The sequence below is a fragment of the Lutra lutra genome, chromosome 11 (genome assembly GCF_902655055.1).
Source record: "Lutra lutra chromosome 11, mLutLut1.2, whole genome shotgun sequence".
NCBI lineage: Eukaryota > Metazoa > Chordata > Mammalia > Carnivora > Mustelidae > Lutra > Lutra lutra.
Window position 1 is genome coordinate 107,956,003 of NC_062288.1, and position 21,208 is coordinate 107,977,210.

Genomic DNA, 21,208 nt, shown 5'->3' on the forward strand with positions numbered 1-21,208 from the left:
ATTTACAGCCAAGACCAGTGTGTGGGCCCCACCTCTCTGCTCCCCACAGGGTAGATCTTCTCCCACTGCTCTGCCTCGTCCCAAGCCTCCGGAGGGCTGCTGAGGAGTGCTCAGAGGGTCTGGCGCCCCCGTCCTGCCCCCCCATGGCATACTGCCTTCTCACACACTCAGTGCTCTGTGCAGCTGCAGCTGGGGCCCCTGTCCCCACACTAGCCCCCATGCACTGTCCATGGTTTCTTAAGGTTGGGGTCGCACTCTTCCCATCCCTCCTACAGCTGGCTTCTCTCCTGCTGCCGCAGCCTGTATGAAAGGAGTGGGGCCTCTTCTCCCCTAGAATGACCTCATTAGTTTTTGGAAATCTATCCATTTGAGTTTCTTTGTATCATCAGCAATCCAAGGGATTTCTAAAAGCTAGGACTGGTAGCTCACCTGGCCTGTCCATGCTGCTCGGGTGGGACTGGGGCGGTCTCCCGACATTCTGCACTTGAGTCCACCTGCTGACCTCCTGCTGCTCCCAGTACCCACCCTGAGGAGCCCTCACGGGCCCACTCGCCATCTGGTTCACAGGCCTCCCTTATTTGGAGACTTCCCCACAGAGCCGCTCTATCCTTGACTGTGTGCGCACGTCTTCCCCCTGGGGAGTACTTGTGAGGTCCCAGCGCAGGCTTAGGGTTTCCCTGTCTCACCCGGCACATAGCACACAGCCTGTAGAACATGAGAATGCTCGTGCCGAGACAATGTCTCCAAAATAGAACAGTTAATTCACAGCATTTCCGAGTGATGAATTTGGGTTTTAAACTTCCCAACAGCATACTGTAAATTGAGAAGGACTGTGTTCTCCGTAGGGACGGCCAGGATGATGCGCAGCCAGTGCTGCTGAGGTTAGTACAAGCCGCAGCTGCCCCCAGCCCCGACAACACAGGGCACGTGAGGACAGCAGTGCCCTCTGACCCCCTCGGGCTTCGGTTAGGATGTAATTCGTATTAAAGCCTCGAAGGTAATAACTCACAATGTTTCTCGGACCCTATGCTAGAGCTAGATTTTTGAAGATACATAGAAAAAGATTATTTATCAAATAATTCACTGGAAATTGGTTGCACCTTGAAAGATCATGGGTGTATTAAGCTTAAATTTCCAACATAGACTTTCAACACTCGAGAGGCCGGAGAGGAGAAAACCCTGCTCCCGGCCCTGCCTGGCTGTACTTCTATAGCAAAGAAGTCCGCTGGGCAGCGTTGGTAACGTCCGGTCACGGACTTCTGCTCTGTCCAGTCGTTGTTCATCAGAGAGATGACACTGGACAGAGAAAATAACAAGTTCTAGGTTTTCATGCATTTTTTAACACTGAGAAGCATCCGTCTCAACACAGAAGAAAAAGCCTAAGCCAGAAGCGCCACCACGTGCTCATTCGCTCTCCTTCTCCGTGTGCTCATCTTCTGAATAACCCTTGTGATGTAGCGCTAAAACGGCCACGTGGCAGGATGATCGCAGAGTCCATGACTACACGGGGACATCTGTGAGGGAAAGTGCCCAGACAAACTCTGGTAGATGGCACTCCTGCCAGATGTTTAAGGACTACAGAAGCCAACCCTGGCCGTGTCGATGGACGGCATGCGCGGTGAGACCAGCGCCAGCCCCGCTCCCGTCTCTCTCTACGGACACGGAGTGCAGGCAGGGACAGACGCCCCTTCTCCCTGTGCCTCCAGTGGCCCCAGGGTGGAGTCAGAGGCAGCGGCCCCACCTTTCAGACACAGGCTCTCGAAGGAATTGGGGTCCATGAAAGACACCAGTCCCACTTTCTTCTGGAATGGAAAGGCCACCTTTAGAGCAATCCAGGATGGATGTCCAGACGGTCAGTGGCAGAACTGTGGCGCACAGGAGCCAGGGCTGCAAAGACACGGCAGCAAATCCTACTGGCTGGCGTGAGGAAGCTACACAGTCACGCACCCCAGCACCACCACAGGCCTCACCGGACCCATGGAGGCTGGTCCGGCAGAGTCATTCACCACTCGGGAGGTCATGCCCTGGGACCAACCCAAGAGCCCCCAGGAGCTGTCCCATGGTGTGGCCACCGTCCCTCCCAGCACTCCCGGCCCTGGAGTCCCCGGGGTCCCCCTTCACGAGGCCCCACCATCGGCTGCCGCTGATTTCTGACCCTGACGCCGTGCTGTCGGCTTCCTCGGAGTAGGGCACGGACAGCACGGCGATATGGCGGAGAACCTGGGTGCCTTCCCTGCGCCCTCCGCGTCCAGGGCGCAGACTCTATCTAAACTTGACTCCCCCGTTTTAGTGCAAGGCTAAGTGCATGATGACCACGCTGAAGGGGAAACGTGCTGGCTTCAGAATGAAGGCTGGGGCTCCCCACACCAGCGGGGACAGCTGAGGAGGCTTCGCAAGCGCCCTGTGGGACGGAGACGAGCTGCGGCCCTGGAGCCCGCCACCTCCCTTCAGTTTGTGCAGCACACAGAGAAGACCCCAGACTTAGGCTAGGGGAACGTGGTGAGCCACTCCACCGAGAAACTTCAGCTGGTTCCTTCACTCAGGCATCTTCTGGGTCTTCCGAGTCTGCAGAACTTTTAACGACTCTCTTGCCCTTCCCCCCTCCACAACCAACGCTGGGTCCAACACGCAGGGTCACGAGGCAACGTCTCCCTTACAGACGCCCAAAAACCCACAGCCAAAGCCAAGGCTGAGCACGAAGCTTTGTGTGATAAGGACACAGCAGACAAAGGAGGCAGATGACACGATGCTATTAGGCTTGCGTGAGCTTCAGTCACCCGTCTTCAGGACTGCGGGAGGTGCTGGCGTTCTGGTGTGCTGGGCAGTAGGCACAGCCGTGGGACCGGGGCTATGGGGCCATGCGGTGCCGGAGCGCGGACAGAACCCATGTCGTCAAGCACAGCCGCGACTTCGGTCCTGCTCAGGAGACGGGGACACCAGCAAGAACCAGCAACTGGATTCCAGATTCCCGACATACTTTCCCTGCGTTTCTGAAGACTGTTCATGACGAGAAGTAACGTCGACTATTAAGTGAGGCCTTCCCCGAAAGCTGGACGTGCACTGTCTCCCTGCAGCCTCACCGTGGCCATTGGGCCGTGCGTGCACCTTTTGGCCAGTGCCCTGGGCCGGAGAGACTGAGCATCTGCCCCAAGGCCACACAGCACCGAGGGGACGGGCTCTGAACCCGCTCCAGAGCATCCGGCATCGCGCCCACCGCTTCTCCCCACTGCCAGCTCCCCCAGGAGAGTCCGTGCCAACCCCATCTCCTGCCCCGCGGGGCCTGCCGAGCGTCTGGCTCGTAGGAAGGGCTCGGTCAGAATCAGCGAATGAGTAAAACATCTTCACACTGAGAAACTAGTGTGAAGTGGACCCAGCTCCACCCCGGCAGGGTCCGCACTAAGAAGCCGGCCAAGGGTGCAGGCCGGAGCAGGTTTGGGCCAAGCACAGCGTGTGGTGTGGGCCCTCCCGGCGCGCCGGGACTCCCTCCCGCCAGGCTGTCCTGTGAGGCCGGAAGGAAGAGCTGTGCCGTCAGGTGGACGCCACGAGCCAGGCAGACACATTCCATGACCCAGGGCAGACACGTGTTTGTGGGGAGCTCCCCGCCCCCGCTAACCTCACCACCCCTCCCGCGCAGGGTCACGGCACCCGGGAACACGCCTGGCTCTGTACCTCCTCAGAGGCCAGGCCCGGGCGAAGGCCACTCTGAGACCCCCCAGCGGCGAGCCCTCCGGAGGAGCGTGCAGGGCGCAACCAGACCCCCAGCCCAGAGCGGGCTTCAAGGATCTCAGCGGCTCCTCGACAGGAAAATATAAAAGGGACCCACGTTGCTTCCCCCACATCTCCCGGAGCCACGGCCATCCTCCGACGAAGCCCCAGCAGGGCTCCAGGGAAGAGGAGCTCCGTCAGCCGTGAGTCCGTTGTGGAGAGGAACCTACGGCCAATGCAGGGGACACGACCAAGAAAGACGCGTGTCCCCTGCGGCCAAGTAGCTGACACACCCACGGTCACCCTGGACTTCAACGCTGCGTCCAAACACCGTTCTTGGGATGCCGAGGGCCCCGGCTCTGATGGTCTCTAGGCCTGCTCCTTCCAGGGCAGCCGAAACCTGGCAACTCCCGTCTAACAAGCAGCCGCTCTCTTCCGTCTCAGAGGCTCACGGAGATTTGCAGTTGTTGCTCTACAACGTTCTTTTAAACAACCTGCGATGGCTGGACGGCCCTGCCGGCGCTGGTGTAAATGACCTCCTCCCCGGACACTGCGTGTGGGAAGCCTGTGTGGGCAGGTGCACCCGGCAGACAGGCTTCCCGAGAGGCGAGACTAGCAGCAGGACCCCAGCACGTCCCAACCCACCGGGACGGCCGGCCAACCGTGTCCACCGAATTCCAGCCAAATTTGGGGTCCCCTCGTGCTCCTTCCCAGCTGTGTGCCCACTGCTGTCCTGGGTCCCGGGGGTGAGGGTGGGCCCTTCCACACCCTCTCTGCTGCCTCCAGGTGTCATGTCTGTGTTTGATGGTGGGCTTTCTAAGGCTCCCGCCCCAGGGAAGATGCCCCAAAGACCCTCGCCCCTAAGCAACCCAGACCACTGAGTGACTCAGTGCGGATGGTGGATGGGCCACCACTGCTGGACTCGTGAGCACGCGTGTGCGACTGTAAAAGGGTCCAGGGTCATTCTCTGCGTGTGCCCCGACCCACACGGCACAGGAGAGAAACCAGTGAATGCCCAGGACTTGAGGTCGGGCCTGGTGTGCACACAGAGAAAACAGCCCTTGGCAGGTAGGAGACATGCCCGGCCACAGGGCGAGTGATAGCGGTCACCTGAGCTGCTGGTCTGTCTGGCCTGGTCTTGGGATGAGCATTCGGAGCCGCGGCCTGCGACAGGGCCTCTAGGTACGGCAAGTAACGCTGGACAGCCCTGGCCAGGGCACCGGCCTCCCGCAGACTGGGCCTTCGCTCCTTCTCTGCGCTCCGCTCCAAGCTCCTGAAAAGCCAAGAGAACCGTGAGCCAGTCACACGTTCGTCCCCGTGGCTTAGCCGTCCAGGCATCTGCTTCACGCGAGACGAATGCACACGGGACAGCCTCAGTGCCAAGCGAGGACACGGGCCTCGTGGCCAGACGGTGAGGTCCTGCCCCCAGCACATGTCAGCCACGGGCTTGAATCTCGCATGCACCCCCGGAGCCTGGTGCTCTGACGCACCCTGGAGCCGAGGTGGGGACTTGACGAATGACCCCGGAGAGGGTCAGGCTTGGAGCGTGCTCCCAGCCTGGCCGCTCTGAGCCCCGGGGATGGGAGACCAGCTACAGGTGGACTTCCTACAAGTCCGCCAGCATCTGAGAAGCAGAGAGCGACCTATGCAGCGGCCCGGGGGCCGGGGGGTCTACACAGAAGGGGGTCTGAGGTCTAGGGAAGCGGACTGGCTGGGACAGGGGTCAGGGGACAGCAGAGAAGACAAAAGCGAAACAAAGAGCTGAGAGCAGGTGTGAGGTCTGAGCGAGGGCAGGCCCGGCCTGAGCTGGGGCGCAGATGGAGGCTGCAGAACTGAGCCGGGCAGGGGCACGTCTCCTCGTAATGGAGGCCCAGTGCCCAGGAGGTGGAAGAAAACCGGGCCCTCCCGCGTCCCGCCACCTCCCAAAACCTCCAGACACCGCACAGGCACAGCTGCCCAGAGGCGGCACAGCAAGGAAGCAGGAAAACTCCCCCGTGTGGTTTACAGTGACCCTGAGACGCCACTCCCGACCCCCAAGGCTTGTGAATGTGCTGGGTTCCCGGGCACGGGGGCCGCGGCGGGGCAGGAGGTCCACAGTCAGCCAAACCGAAGGCAGGGAGATGACCCCGTGTCCCCCCAGGACCCAGCATGATCACAGATCCTTAAAAGAGGACAAGGAGGTGGAAGTTGGTGTCAGAGCGACGTCGCGTAGGAAGACTCCAGCCCCGAGGGAGGCCGGGCCACCAGCTGGAGAACGCACTAGGGGGACACACACCCAGCCTGGCCCGTGAGAAGGGCCCTGCCGCACCCGGGCTTCAGCTCACTGGGGCCCCGGCAGAGCGTCTGACCCACAGGGCCGTGGACGCAGCGGAGTCTGTGCTGGGTCACAGCAGGAGACGAAGGCGGGGCTAGATGTTTCCGGTTGTGGGACTGTCGCCACCAAAAAGCCATGTGTGCGCACGGGCTGTGCTGGGCAGACGGGCCAGAGGCTGGAGGACACACAGGATGCCTGCTGTTTGTTTTTCATATGGTGGCCAGATGGACGTGGCTCTGAAGCCACACGTTTGGCCCTAACGAGGGGCACAGATGGGGCAGCTGGTGGCCTGCCACCTGCAGACGGGCAGGGCCATGGTCCGAACAGGTGCCAGGACACGGACGTGGGAACTCACACTGTCCCTCAGCAGCCTCCTGTCTGGATCGGCTCCCCTCCCCCCATTGCCCTGACTGTGAAGAGCTGACCTCTGGGGCCACCCCTCTCTCAGCCCAGACGCAGTGACCAGAGAATCCCCATCCACGGACACCTCTGCTGTGTGCATGTCACCTGTCCCCAAAGGCCAAGATGCATCCTAAATGGAGCAAGAAACCACACAGCTAGATGCTATGTGCAGAGAGCCTCTGTCACACACTCTGACCTTGGGTCCCAAGGTCTGACCTGGTCCTGACACCCATGCAATCCACAGCGGCTGGCAGCTCCCCAGACCGTCTCCTCCCAAGTTCTTCTCCCCGTCTCCTTTCTCTCCTTCGTTGTGCTGCCCACGGCTGGCCCTGCTGTGCCCAATGACCAGCCATCTCGGCAGGTGACAACGCAGCTCTGGCCGTAGACCACAGGCTTCGCCGCTGTCCCATCTTTTCTCTCTTCCGTAGCCACACGTCCATGCATTCCCTCAGGCTGACGCAGAAATACGCCCCCATCCATCCACGTCTACCCCAGCATCAGGGCTCGTCTGGGGTACGTGCAGTCAGGCCTGAGCAGCCTGGGTGGCCAAGAGCCCGAGCCTCTGGCTCTCGCCACTGCTGGTCGGAACCATGGGGGCCTCTGGGGAAAGGACCCCAGGTCCCATCACTCCCAGGTAACAGCTCCAGTCACGTCCCACTTCCTGATCGTTCGGTCACCTCGTGCTCAGGGACGCTTCCCCAGCATCCGGCCGGAGGTAGGCTCTCATCACCGCTCACCAGAGCGCCCCAGAACGCAGGCCCTACAGCGCTCGCTCCTACCGGGAACTGCCTTCTTGACCAGGCGCTTCTGTTGCTGGCTCTCCCCTTGCTGGCACGTAAGCCGCCCGAAGGAAGGGCTCACGCTCCTCTCCGTCCTCTTCCCTGCACCAACCCCAGGACTCCCAGCCGCTGCTGAAGGCAGATGTGTGGGCTGAGTGAGTGAACTCGCCCACATACCCAGGACATCCCGAGTTAATACAGTTCCTAAGTGTCACTTCACAGGTTAATGATGTGAAACGCTAACGTTTGGGGCTGTTACCCGTGAAAGTGAGTTCAGGGTCCGAAACTGATCATTGTGGTGTGGTGGGGTGATCAAATTATGGCCTAATTTGAAAGAAAAATGTCTTATTTCCCTTTATTTTTTTTTTAAGGGAAATGAGTTTTTAAGTTACATAAAACATGATTCTCCCCATCTCTGTTTGGCCTCTTCGATGGCCACAAATACTGTTTGTGCAGAGAGAACGGGACATGTTTCCTACAGCAACTCTGTCTCACCTCAGACGGTGCTCTCCGTAGTGGGCGTTGATCACTGTGGCGGCTGATCTCTGAATAATAAATGATTGTAAACGATTATAGATCTGACATTTACATAGCAATATGTGTAAGTGGGTTTTTCGCATACTAAATGCATTTGACCTTCATGTAAGTAAATACTCAGTTTCAAAATTTGTATTTTTTTAATTATCTGCCAGAAGTGCCCTTGACGTTGAACAAAAATGCCCCAGCCTGTTAGAAACACACACGGCTCACCCGATGTCAGAACGAGGTCTAGAAAAGCGGCGCACACGGGGGTCATGGACGCATCTGCTGTTTTCATCTCTTCCCATCGTTTCTGACCTGACCTTTGCATTTGGAGGGACTTTGTTTTTAAGCAATCATTCGATTTTCACTTTTACTTACAAGTATACCAACTATGGTAAAGTCTCATGAGAATTCTAGGAGTGAGGTGTTTTGATGTGCTGACAGGAGGGCCCTCAGTTCCCCAAGCACAGCGGGAGGCCTTAGAAAAACCATACATGCAGGAAAAGTGGGGACGTGGTTTCCCCACTCACAGTCCCATGTGTGTGTCTACATAAGTGTCTACTTGTCTGTGTGTATGCGTGTCCATACGTGTATGCGTGTTTCTGGGTATGTCTGTGTGTGTGTCTGCATTTGTGTTTGGTCTGTGTCCATGTTCTTGTCCTCTGAGTTAGGTTGTGTTACTGCAAATAAAATGCCCGATTTGCTAATAACCATTTCCACTTTTAGGGACCAGGAAACAGTACGTTCAGTTCTTCCTACAAGCACGGTAGTTTGTGACTTACACAGGGGTCTCTAGCGTGGTTCTGACCCCTTCAGGACATTCCTGAGGGTTAGGTGGGTCTGTAACTCATCACAGATTTCCCACTTACAGTAATGGGACCAGGATCCCGACTAACTTCCGCACGTTGGAAGTCTGGTTTTCAAGAACGGATTGCTACTGTTAGGTGTGGTGTTTGTACATATTTCATAAAAGCTGGGACTTACAGAAAATCTTCTTCTTGTGTTTATTCATCTCATGGATAAAGCTGCCTGGTTTTTCAGGCTATACCGAATCGGACCTCACACGTGGGCCAATGACGAGGGCTTCACGGTTCCTTGATCTCAAACCATGGCTAGAGTTTCCCGGACCATCACTGAACGGATGAAATCCCGTGCTGTGTGGGGTCGGGGTGTATCTTAACTGAGGTTGGTTTACGACTCTGGTAGTCTTTTCTCAGGACTAATTGCAAAGCTCATAAAAGTGCCTCTAGGGGCGCCCGGGTGGCTCAGTTGGTTAAGTGGCTGCCTTCAGCTCGGGTCATGATTCCAGGGTCCTGGGATCGAGTCCCACATCGGGCTCCCTGCTCGGCGGAGAGCCTGCTTCTCTCTCTCCCCCTCTCCCTGTCACTCTGCTTACTTGTGCTCTCTCTCTAGCTCTCTGTCAAATAAACAAATAAAATATTAAAAAAAAAAAAAAAAAGTGCCTCTAAACCATCGTTCCTTTCCCGGTGGGTGTATGACGGGTCTGTTTGCGACGCTGTAAATATATATAAAGGTGTTGGAGGGACTGGTGTGGCTCTCACTTCACTGGGCGGTCCTGGACCAGTTAACTTGCAAATGGGCTTTCACCTGTCGTTCTGCTTGAAGTAGGTCAAAACCTGGTAAGTACGTATTTTCCACCTCAAAAACACTAAAACTGTTTTACGCGTCGGACTTCACTGCTCCCTTTTCCAGTCGCGTGACTGATTTTCTGGCTCCAGACAACATGAGAGGCCCCAGTTTGCTCAAGAAAACAACCCCGACTAGGAAGACCAGCTTTAGAGAGCACACAGTGAACCGGGTCTCACTCCTCTCCCAGGAACGGGAACCGCCCTGGACAACAGTTGACTCTCCACATACACCCTTCAAAGACACCTGATGCGATGCTCCCAGGCACGGTCCCGAGAACTGGCGGGAGTCCCGGATGCACTGCTGGCCTCCTGCTCTCAGAGTATCGGCAAACGGCAGACTTCGGCTCTCAGGGACCCCTCCCGCTTCCCTCTGTTCCTCACGTTTGGGATCTGTGATCAGTGCGGGGCCACCCTGCTGCTCTCACACACGGTGCTCACTCTGGTCAGGAGCAGAGTGGGGCGGGCATCCCGCACAATCCTAACCTCATCCGGGCCAGTTAATTTCTGTACAGGTCAGCTGTCCTGTGTGAAGCACGCCAAGTGTATCTCCGGCCAGGTGTGGGTCCGCACGAGTCCATCAAGAACAGAATGCTCTAGAGACCAGTATGCGGAATGCATTCCCTGTGGACTGACGGAGCCGAGAAAGGGTTCTCGGCTGGTATGGCTGCCCACGTAATAATTCAAAGCAACAGCAGGTCATTCATTCTGTCCTTCCTTCACTGACTCCACAATGTCAACATCGTGAAAGGCACGTGCTAGGTGCTGGCATTCTCCGGGCCAGAAGCAGCACCTGGACCAGTGCCGGGGGACGGAAGGCAGAAGTGTCAGAACGTCGGACAGTCACATTCCAGGGGCAAGAGACACCCTCACTGAGTGGCCCGAGCCTGCTCAGGAAAGCTGTGTAGACATGACTCAGGAAAGCTGTGTAGACATGGCTCAGGAAAGCGGCACAGAAAATAGAGAGTCCAAGGGGTGAATTTTAAAGGACGACCAGATTCATTAGGCAACAAATTAAGAGAGAAAACGGGAATTACAATACTAATTTTAGAAAAATAGAATCCAAGACAAAAAGCATTAAGGCAACCAAGGCACCCTCTGGAAGTGACCGTGGATAGAGCCGTCACCAGCAAACCTTACATGCCCCATGTCTAAGCCTTCAAGGGTTTAAAGCAAAATATATTCACAACAAAAGGAAAATTTACAGAAACAGTTTCTGTCTGAGAAATTTCAACAAGTCAAAATGTAATATATATAAAAAATGAAAAAATAAAAAGGTGAACAAAATGTTCAAGTAGGTTTACCTAAAAAACAATAGGTCCAAAGTGCTGGGTGGCTCAGTCCGTGAAGTGTCTGCCTTCAGCTCAGGTCATGATCTCAGGGTCCTAGGATCAAGTCCCGCATCGGACTCCCTGCTCAGCGGGGGGCCTGAATCTGCCTCTGCCCCTCCCCCCTCCTCCTGCATGCTCTCTGTCTCTCTCTCAAATAAATAATGAAATCTTTAAAAAAACAAAAACAAAAACAATAGGTCCAAAAAAACTAAAAAACAACAGGTATAAGGATAGTAGAAATAAGAAGTCCAAAGATAACTAATTAAAAAAATCATGGTAAAAATAGGGCACACAAACTGAGGGTCGCTGGAGGGAAGCTGGGCAGGGGATGGGGAAACTGGGTGATGGGTATGAGGGAGGGCACGTGAGGAATGAGCGAGGAATGAGCCCTGGGGGTTGTGTGCAACTGACGAATCACTAAATTCCACTTAAAGCTTAAAAATAAAAGTGAGTAGTGCCTCACTTAAAAATAAATACAGACATTGAAAATGACAAAGGTGGAGAGAGGCAAGATGATGGAGGAGGAGTGGACTGAGATGACATCAGGTCGTAGGAGGTCAGCGAGTTATCAAACCACTCTGAACACCTACAAAGTCAGGAGGAGATTGGGGAGAAGAGCAGCAACTCTAGGAACCGAAAATCAAACACTTTCTACGGAGAGCGTTCAGGGAACAAAAACTCCCCAGAGCGAACCAGAGCAGATTGCTTAGCCCGACCCCTGGCAAGGGTGGTGCAGTTCCACCTCGGGCAAAGACATTTGAAAATCACCACAGGAGGCCCCTCCCCCAGAAGATCATCAAGAACATTCAGCCAAGACCAAGTCACCGATCAAAGAGAACTGCAGAACTCCAGAGCCAGGGGAAAACAATGCATGGAATTCATGGCTTTCTTCCCATGATCCTTTAGTCTTGCAAAGTTAAATTAAATTTTTTAATTTTATTTTCTCTTATTCTAATTTTTTTAACTTTTCCTCTTTCCTCTTTTAACTTTTTTTAACTATTTTATCTTAACAATACCTTTCTTAAAAAAATCTTTTTAGGGACGCCTGGGTGGCTCAGTTGGTTGGACGACTGCCTTTGGCTCAGGTCATGATCCTGGGGTCCCGGGATCGAGTCCCACATCGGGCTCCCAGCTCCATGGGGAGTCTGCTTTTCCCTCTGACTTTCTCCTCGCTCATGCTCTCTCTCACTGTCTCTCTCTCAAATAAATAAATAAAATCTTTAAAAAAAAATCTTTTTAAACCATCATTATTATAGTCCTATTTTATCCTTCATTGTATTTAACCTTTTTTTTGGTATTCATATAGGGTTTTTTTTCTAAAAGTTTCTGGGATATAATTTCTTCTAATAGATCAAAATATACCCTAAATCTAGCACAGAGCTTTGATCTAGATTCCAGCCTGAGCATATTCTCTCCTCTTTTTTTTTATTCTTTCTTTTTCCAACCAACTTATCTTATCAATTTCTTTTTTAGAATTTTTTCTTAATTTTCATTTTTACAGTCATATTCCATCCCTTCATCGCGTTTACCCTTATTTTTCTATATATATGTTTTTCTTTCTTTAAAATTTTGGGAGGTAGTTTCTTCTAAGAGACCAAAATACACCCAAAGGGTCTTTGCACCATTTTAGTATTTTATTATTGTTCATATATTCTTATCTGGATAAGATGACAAGGCGGAAAAACTCACCACACACACACACAAAAAGAACAAGAGGCAGTACCAATGGCCAGGGACCTAATCAATATAGACATTGGTAATACGTCAGATCTAGAGTTCAGAACGACAATTCTCAAGGTGCTAGCTGGGCTTGAAAAAGGCATGGAACATAGTGGAGAAACATTGTCTGGAGAAATAAAATTCCTTCCTGGAGAAATAAAAGAACTAAAATCTAACCAAGCTGAAATCAAAAAAGGCATTAATGAGGTGCAATCAAGAATGGAGGCTCTTACTGCGAGGATAAATGAGACAGAAGAGAGAATCAGTGACATAGAAGACCAAATGATGGAGAATAAAGAAGCTGAGCAAAAGACAGACAATTTCTGGACCATGAGGGAAGAATTTGAGAGATAAGTGATACCATAAGACAAAACAATATTGAAAGAATTCAGATTCCAGAAGAAGAAGAAAGAGAGAAGGGGGCAGAAGGTATATTGAAGCAAATTATAATAGAGAATTTCCCTAGTATGGCAAAGGGAACAAGCGTCAAAATCCAGGAGGCACAGAGAACCTTCCTCAAAATCAATAAAAATAGGTCCACACCCCATCATCTAATAGTAAAACTTACTAGTCTTAGTGACAGACAAAATCCTGAAAGCAGCTCGGGAATTAGTCTGTAACATACAATGGTAGAAATATTAGACTGGCAGCAGACCTATCCACAGAGACCTGGCAGGCCAGAAAGAGCTGGCATGATATATTCAGAGCACTAAATGAAAAAAATATGTAGCCAAGAATACTATATCCAGCTAGGCTATCATTGAAAATAGAAGGAGAGATAAACAGCTTCCAGGACAAACAAAAAGTAAAAGAATTTGCAAACACCAAACCAGCTCTAGAGGAAATATTGAAAGGGGTCCTCTAAGCAAAGAGAGAGTCTAAAAGTACTAGACCAGAGAGGAACAGAGACAATATACAGTAATAGTCACCTTACAGGCAATACAACGGCACTAAATTCATATCTTTCAATAGTTACCCTGAATGTAAATGGGCTAAATGCCCCAATCAAAAGACACAGGGTATCAGAACGGATAAAAAAACAAACCCTATCCATATGCTGTCTACAAGAAACTCATTTTAGACCCAAAGACACCTCCAGATTTAAAGTGACTGGGTGGAAAACAATTTACCACGCTAATGGACATCAAAAGAAAGCTGGGGTGGCAATCCTTATATCAGACAAATTAGATTTTAAGCCAAAGACTATAATAAGAGATGAGGAAGGACTCAAGGGTCAAGACTCAAAGGGTCTGTCCAACAAAATCTAACAATTTTAAGAATCTATGCCCCTAACATGCGAGCAGCCAACTATATAAACCAATTAATGACAAAATCAAAGAAACAAATCGACAATAATATAATAATAGTAGGGGACTTCAACACTCCCCTCACTGAAATGGACAGATCATCCAAGCAAAAATCAACAAGAAAATAAAGGCTGTAAATGACACACTGGACCAGATGGACATCACAGATATATTCAGAACATTCCATCCCAAAGCAACAGAATACACATTCTCCTCTAGTGCACATGGAACATTCTCCAGAATAGATTACATCCTGGGTCACAAAGCAGATCTCAACCAGTACCAAAAGACTGGGATCATTCCCTGAATATCTTCAGACCACAATGCTCTGAAGCTAGAACTCAATCACAAGAGGAAAGTTGGAAAGAACTCAAATACATGGAGGCTAAAGAGCATCCTATCCTACTAAAGAATGAATGGGTCAACCAGGAAATTAAAGAAGAATTGAAAAAATTCATGGAAACAAATGAAAATGAAAATACAACGGTTCAAAATCTGTGGGACACAGCAAAGGCGGTCCTGGGAGGAAAGTATATAGCCATATTAACCTTTCTCAAGAAACAAGAAAGGTCTCAAGTACACAACCTAACCCTACACCTAAAGGAGATGGAGAAAGAACAGCAATAAAACCTAAACCCAGCAGGAGAAGAGAAATCATAAAGATCAGAGCAGAAATCAATGACAGAGAAACCAAAAGAACAGTAGAACAAATCAACAAAACCAGGAGCAGGTTCCTTGAAAGAATTAATAAGACTGATAAACCCCTGGCCAGACTTATCAAAAAGAAAAGAGAAAGGATCCAAATAAATAAAATAATGAACAAAAGAGGAAAGGTCACGACCAACACCAAAGAAATACAAATAATTATAAGAACATATTATGAGCAACTATACACCAGCCAATTTGACAATCTGGAAGAAATGGATGCATTCCTAGAGACACATAAACTACCAAAACTGAACCAGGAAGAAACAGAAAACCTGAACAGACCCATAACCAGTATGGAGATTGAAGCAGTCATCAAAAATTTCCAAAATACAAGAGCCCAGGGCCAGACGGCTTCCCAAGGGAATTCTACTAAACATTTAAAGAATTAACACCTATTCTCCTGAAACTGTTCCAAAAAATAGAAATGGAAAGAAAACTTCCAAACTCATTTTATGAAGCCAGCATTACCTTGATCCCAAAACCTGGGCTGCAAGGTTGGTTCAACATCTGCAAATCAATCAATGTGATACATTAATAAAAGAATAAGAACCATATGATACTCTCAATAGATGCTGAAAAAGCATTTGACAAAGTACAGCATCCTTTCTTGATCAAAACTCTTCAAAGTGTAGGGATAGAGGGTACACACCTCAATATCATCAAAGCCATCTGTGAAAAACCCACCGCAAATATCATTCTCAATGGAGAAAAACTAGAGCTTTTCTGCTGAGATCAGGAACACAGCAGGGCTGTCCACCATCAGCACTGCTATTCAACATAGTACTAGAAGTCCTGGCCTCAGCAATCAGACAACAAAAAGAAATTAAAGGCATCCAAATTGGCAAAGAAGTCAAACTCTCACTCTTCGCAGATGATATGATACTTTATGTGGAAAACCCGAAGACTCCACTCGAAATCTGCTAGAACTTGTACAGGAATTCAGTAAAGTGTCAGGATATAAAATCAATGCACAGAAATCAGTTACATTTCTATACACCAACAACAAGACAGAAGAAAGAGAAATTAAGGAGTCAATCCCATTTACAATTGCATCTACAACCATAAGATACCTAGGAATAAACCTAACCAAAGAGGCAAAGGATCTGTTCTCAGAAAACTAAAAAGTACTCATGAAAGAAATTGAGGAAGACACAAAGAAACAGAAAAATGTTCCACGCTCACAGATCGGAAGAACAAATATTGTGAAAATGTCTATGCTACCTAAAGCAATCTACACATTTAATGCAATCCCTATCAAAATACCATGAATTTTTTTCAAAGAAATGGAACAAATAATCCTAAAATTTATATGGAAGCAGAAAAGACCCCAAATTGCCAGGGGAAGGTTGAAAAAGATAGCCAAAGTTGGTGGCATCACAATTCCAGACTTCAACCTCTACTACAAAGCTGTAATCATCAAGACAGTATGGTACTGGCAGAAAAACAGACACACAGATCAATAGAACAGAATAGAGAGCCCAGAAATGGACCCTCAACTCCATGGTCAACTAATCTTCAACAAAGCAGGAAAGAATGTTCATGGAAAAAAGACAGTCTCTTCAACAAACGGTGTTGGGAACATGGGACAGCCACATGCAGAAGAACAAAACTGGAACGTTTCCTTATACCACACACAAGAATAGACTCAAAATGGATGAAAGACCTCAGTGTGAGACAGGAATCCACCAGAATTCTTGAGAACACAGGCAGCGACCTCTTTGACCTCAGCCGCAGCAACTTCTTCCTAGAAACATTGCCAAAGGCAAGGGAAGCAAGGACAAAAATGAACTATTGGGACTTCATTGACATCAAAAGCTTTTACACAGCAAAGGAAATAGTCAACAAAACCAAATGACAACCAACACAATGGGAGAAGATATTCGCAAATGACATATAAGATGAAGGGCTAGTATCCAAAATCTATAAAGAACTTATCAAACTCAACACCCAAACAACAAATAATCCAATCAAGAAATGGGCAGAAGACGTGTCTCAAAGAAGACATCCAGATGGCCAACAGACACATGAATAAGTCCTCAACATCACTCAGCATCAGGGAAATACAAATCAAAACCACAATGAGATACCACCTCACACCAGTCAGAATGGCTAAAGTTAACAAGTCAGGAAATGACAGATGCTGGCGAGGATGTGGAGAAAGGGGAACCTCCTACACTGTTGGTGGAAATGCAAGCTGGTGCAACCACTCTGGAAAACAGCATGGAGGTTCCCCAAAAAGTTGAAAATGGAGCTACCCTACGACCCAGCAATCACACTACTGGGTATTTACCCTAAAGATACAAATGTAGTGATCCAAAGGGGCATGTGCACCCAAATGTTTATAGCAGCAATGTCCACAATAGCCAAACTATGGAAAGAACCTAGATGTCCAACAACAGATGAATGGATAAAGAAGATGTGGTAAATATATACAATGGAATACTATGCATCCATCAAAAAATGAAATCTTGCCATTTGCAAGATGTAGATGGAACTAGAGGGTATCATGCTGAGCGAAATAAGTCAATCAGAGAAAGACAATTATCATATGATCTCTCTGATACGAGGAAGTTGAGAGGCAAAGTAGGGGTTCTGGGGGGTAGGAAAGGAATAAATGAAACAAGATGGGATCGGGAGGGAGACAAACCATAAGAGACTCTTAATCTCACAAAACAAACTGAGGGTTGCTGGGGGCGGGGAGGGAGAGGGTGGTGGGGTTATGGACATTTGGGAAGTTATGTGCTATGGTGAGTGCTGTGAAGTGTGTAAGCCTGACAATTCACAGACCTGTACCCGTGGGGCTAATAATACATTATATGTTAATAAAAATAATTTTTTAAAAAAGCAAAATAAATTAATAAGAAAGAATAAAAAAAGACAAAGGTGACAAACATATGTACATTGAATGGTTTTTTAAATTATAATGCAATTCTAAATGTCATACCAAGATAATAAATTTGGAGATCCCTATGAAAAGGATAATCGTTCTCGCAAAAATACAAATGCCTCAATTTCCCACAGTAAAAACGTTTTGCCAACAGCCTTGGAAGACAATGAGTGTTAGAAGACATATATCAAAGGAGGAGTATAAAAAATATGTACACCAGGAAACAGATAATTTCAGTGCTAAAGAAGTTTTTACAGAAATTTTGTGAAAAGAGGGAAAACCACCATCTGTACCATGATGACAGTCTAACCGTGACTACAGCTGCAGGGAGGGACGAAGCCAGGACGACAGCAGGGCTAAGTGCCCCTGTCCTGGCTGCCGAGACGGTCCATCAGGCAGTGCCAACAGGAAACACCGGAAGTCTGAAGGTCTGAGTGTATGACAGGACACTACTTACAGAGGTGCACAGGACTGAGAGGAGCGACAGGGGTAACCGTGGAGAGTCGCCAGAGCAACAGACAAAGCAGAGAGGGGGTTGTGGGATCAGACCCTCTGCCCAAGTCCCACTGCCATCCTAACCCCCTCCGCCCTGCCCTCTAAGCCGGGGTGAATCCCACTGGACAATGCCAGCCTCAGCCTGAGGTTGAGCTACCCTACGACCTACTCGTGAGTAGGGACCTACTCATGTGTCCGAGGAACACCCGTCCCTCAGGGGCAGAGCCAGAAGTAGGATGGACAGGAATCTGGGGACACCCGAGCAAGTCTTCCCCAAACGGGCTCTGCTTTCAGAGCTGGGATGGCTGGTTTAATTAGACTCAACCCTGTCAAAGACATAAATTAAAACTCCCGCCTAGAGACGGCTATGAGAACTGTCTCCGTCAGCAACTGTCTTCCATGCTACGGACCCGGAAAATCTCTCTACAAAATAGGATAAATGAAAACTTACTTGCCTTAAATATAAAGGCTCTAAACTAAAACAGAAAAATACAAAAAAACTTTTCATGTGAACAAAGATCATGCCTAAAAAATTCTTATCTAAAATAGAAATATTTTTAAACTTTTAATCTCACTTATTAAAAAAACAGCAAGGATAAGGTATCATTTTTCATAATAAAACTGGCAAGCTTTAGAAATGACAGTATTGATGCTGGTAAGAAGGTAGTGGTCTGGGGGTCTGTTCAACGGCCTGCCCTCGCCTGCAAAGGCTGGTCCTGGGGGCCACCGTGCTCCGGTGTCCCTGCGGGCCGCGCGAGGAGCCATTCTCTGCTCACGCCGGCGTTCCGGCTCGCCTGGGCTGCTGCGCCTCACGGGCAGTGACGGTAAATCTTCCTCAGTGGGAGGGAGTCGCGGGCAGCCGGGAAACGCCCGGGCGGGAAGACCAGTTCCAGGAGCGCAATCGCGCGAGCAAAGGCTGAAATGCGAGGCAGCCGGACTCTGGTCTGGGTCGTTCCTCCTCACAGAGCGTCTCGCACTCGCTCGCGACTAGCACGGACGTCCCGTGCTGCAGGAGGCCCCGGACGGAGACAGGCCGGGCGCGCGGAGCGGCAGCGCGTCCCCGGCCCCCGGAAATCTCGGTGCGGCTGCCGGGGAGGCTGACGCGGCGAACGTGCTCTCAGTGTGTCCATGTCCCTCAGGTGTGGTCACTCGCACTTGGCAATGAGCCTCTCGGTGGCTTAGCTGCTTCCCTCGGTGGAGGAACACCAGCTTCAGGCAGATACTCATGTTTCTGTGTTACTGAGGTTTTTCTAGCCCAAGTTTCAGAATCGTCTCTCTCGGGGGGAAACCAGACCTTCCAAACTTCCCGAAGCCTTTGCGGAATTGCCTTTCCCCAGTCTGCGACCTTGAAGAATCCAGCACCATGGCTGAGGTGCGACACAACCCCAGGGCTCCCTGTGGTCTGTCTTCGGGACTAGGTTTCCTACCTTCCTCGCATCTCCACTCCCTTCCCTCCAAGGCCAGGACAGGCACTAGGGACCCCTCAGAGTGCGCAGCGGGGATGAAATGAGGCGTTGCAGCTCAGTATAGCTTGCTATGTTTTGGCAATAGGAAAACCGTCATGACTAAATTCTGACTTTTGCACTAAAGTGAACATAAATTCTTATTGGGAAATGAGAAATCTTGACTTCTCTGCTTCCAGCCAAAGCTCTGAAGAGGCAGGGCTTTCCAACGTTCGTGGGAAAGGGAGGGAAGGGCCGCGGGGACGTCCGTCGCGAGGACAGCACCCGGCTCGAGGGTCATGCCAATGCGTCTTGTGCACCTGGGCCAGGACCCGAGGGAGAGGGCAGCACCACCCGCTCCTCCTGCACTTTCCCACCCTCCGGACCATCTACGCCACAAGGACAACAGGTCCAGACAGACACAGCTCGGAGGGTCCGGGCTGCGGCCAGAGAGCCGTCTGCTTACCTGGCTGTGTCGGAGGCTTCCAGATGTCGTGCGTAGGCGTGGGGAAGGTCCGAGAGCTCCTGGGCCATCACACGCTGGGTGTAGTCGTCCTGCCACGTGAAGCCTGGGGGAAGTGGAGAGTCGCATTATCAACCCAGAAGCTGAACTAAAGCCCTTATTTCCGTCTCAGGATAAACTGCTGCTATTTCAAAGTCTGCCCTCAGCGCCGTCAGCCACCCGCGTCTCCCTCACTGCGCCGTCACTGAGGTCTTCTCTTTACACAAGTCGCCGTCTGCCGAGAAAACAAGACCAGAACTAGGAGGGGCGTTTTGCCAGATGAGAAGCACAAGGCACGGGGTGCCGTGACCGGACGCTAGGAGCTGTCGCCCGGGGCACATTTCACTTGGAAGAGGGAGGTGTCCCCGTGAGGGATGCAGATGTTCTCGCGGAAAGGCTCTGGTCACCTGACCCAGACGAGCGCTCATTCCCCCACCACTGGGCCCCTAGCCTGCCAGAGAGCCACACAGTTGTAATGAAATAAGGGTATTGTTACTGTGAAGGCAATTATCACAGGGCTTAATGTGCTGTATCTGGGAGCCAATTACATTATATTTATCCTCAAATGTTATGACAAAGAGCTTTATAACAAGAGCGAAGTAGTTACGAAGGCAAAATCCATGCGATTATGCATTAATTACATGCACTGCAGATCACATGATAATTATGCTCAGAATTACCAAATAACTCCCAAGAATAATTATTATGCAATTTGTACATTTTAGATCTTATGGTAACACTTTAGCACTTAGAACTACCCCATGCAATTATCCATAATTATCTAATCACTAAATATCATGTAATTACAGTGATATATTTTTATGCCCTGTTCAAAAACACATTACCAAAATCTTCAAATCAGAACAGCTCCGTGCCTGTTTGTGTGCGCGTGTGCGTGTGGGAGAGGGGGTCCAGACCTTGCTGCGAGAACCACATGTTCTGGGGAATTTAAAGAAGAGCTCAGCTGATATAAGCTGCCTTCGTGAACACATTTGAATTCTTTCTTCAAATGCAAATCTAATTTTTTTTTCACACTTACAAATGGCAAAATTCAAACAGTTGGAACATTTCTAAAACTCCAAAGGCAATACCCCAAAGGGAAGCTGACAGGAAAACTCACCAAACAGGCTGGCCTCCTGTGGCAATTTGTTCTACGCTACTCTGCTTGAATATAACATTTAGAGAATGGGTCACAGCAGGGAGATGCGCCCCACAGTCACTGTTACCCTCACTTAGGATTAACTGTACTTCGTAATAAGCACAAATCTTCCATTTGCCAAAAGCAACTAAAAAAACCACCCATATGAAGTGTGTGCTCATGTGACTGTCAACCCCTGGTTGAAGACCCAGGAGCCTTTTCAGCCAAAAGCTCAGTCGCAGTGTTAGTGTAGAGTACCTAGCTCTGCGGATTTCGGAAATAAGCACAGTTTAAACACGCCATTCCAGAAG

At 50.0% G+C, this 21,208-nt stretch overlaps 1 protein-coding gene across 1 annotated transcript in view; it reads right to left on the reverse strand.

Annotated features, from left to right (window-relative positions):
• PTPRN2 (protein tyrosine phosphatase receptor type N2) overlaps nt 1–21,208 on the reverse strand; it is a 730,665-nt gene that overhangs the window by 471,134 nt on the left and 238,323 nt on the right. Inside the window, 2 exon segments of the mRNA XM_047695171.1 lie at nt 4,816–4,978; nt 19,724–19,826. Of these exon segments, the coding sequence (XP_047551127.1) occupies nt 4,816–4,978; nt 19,724–19,826 (266 nt within the window).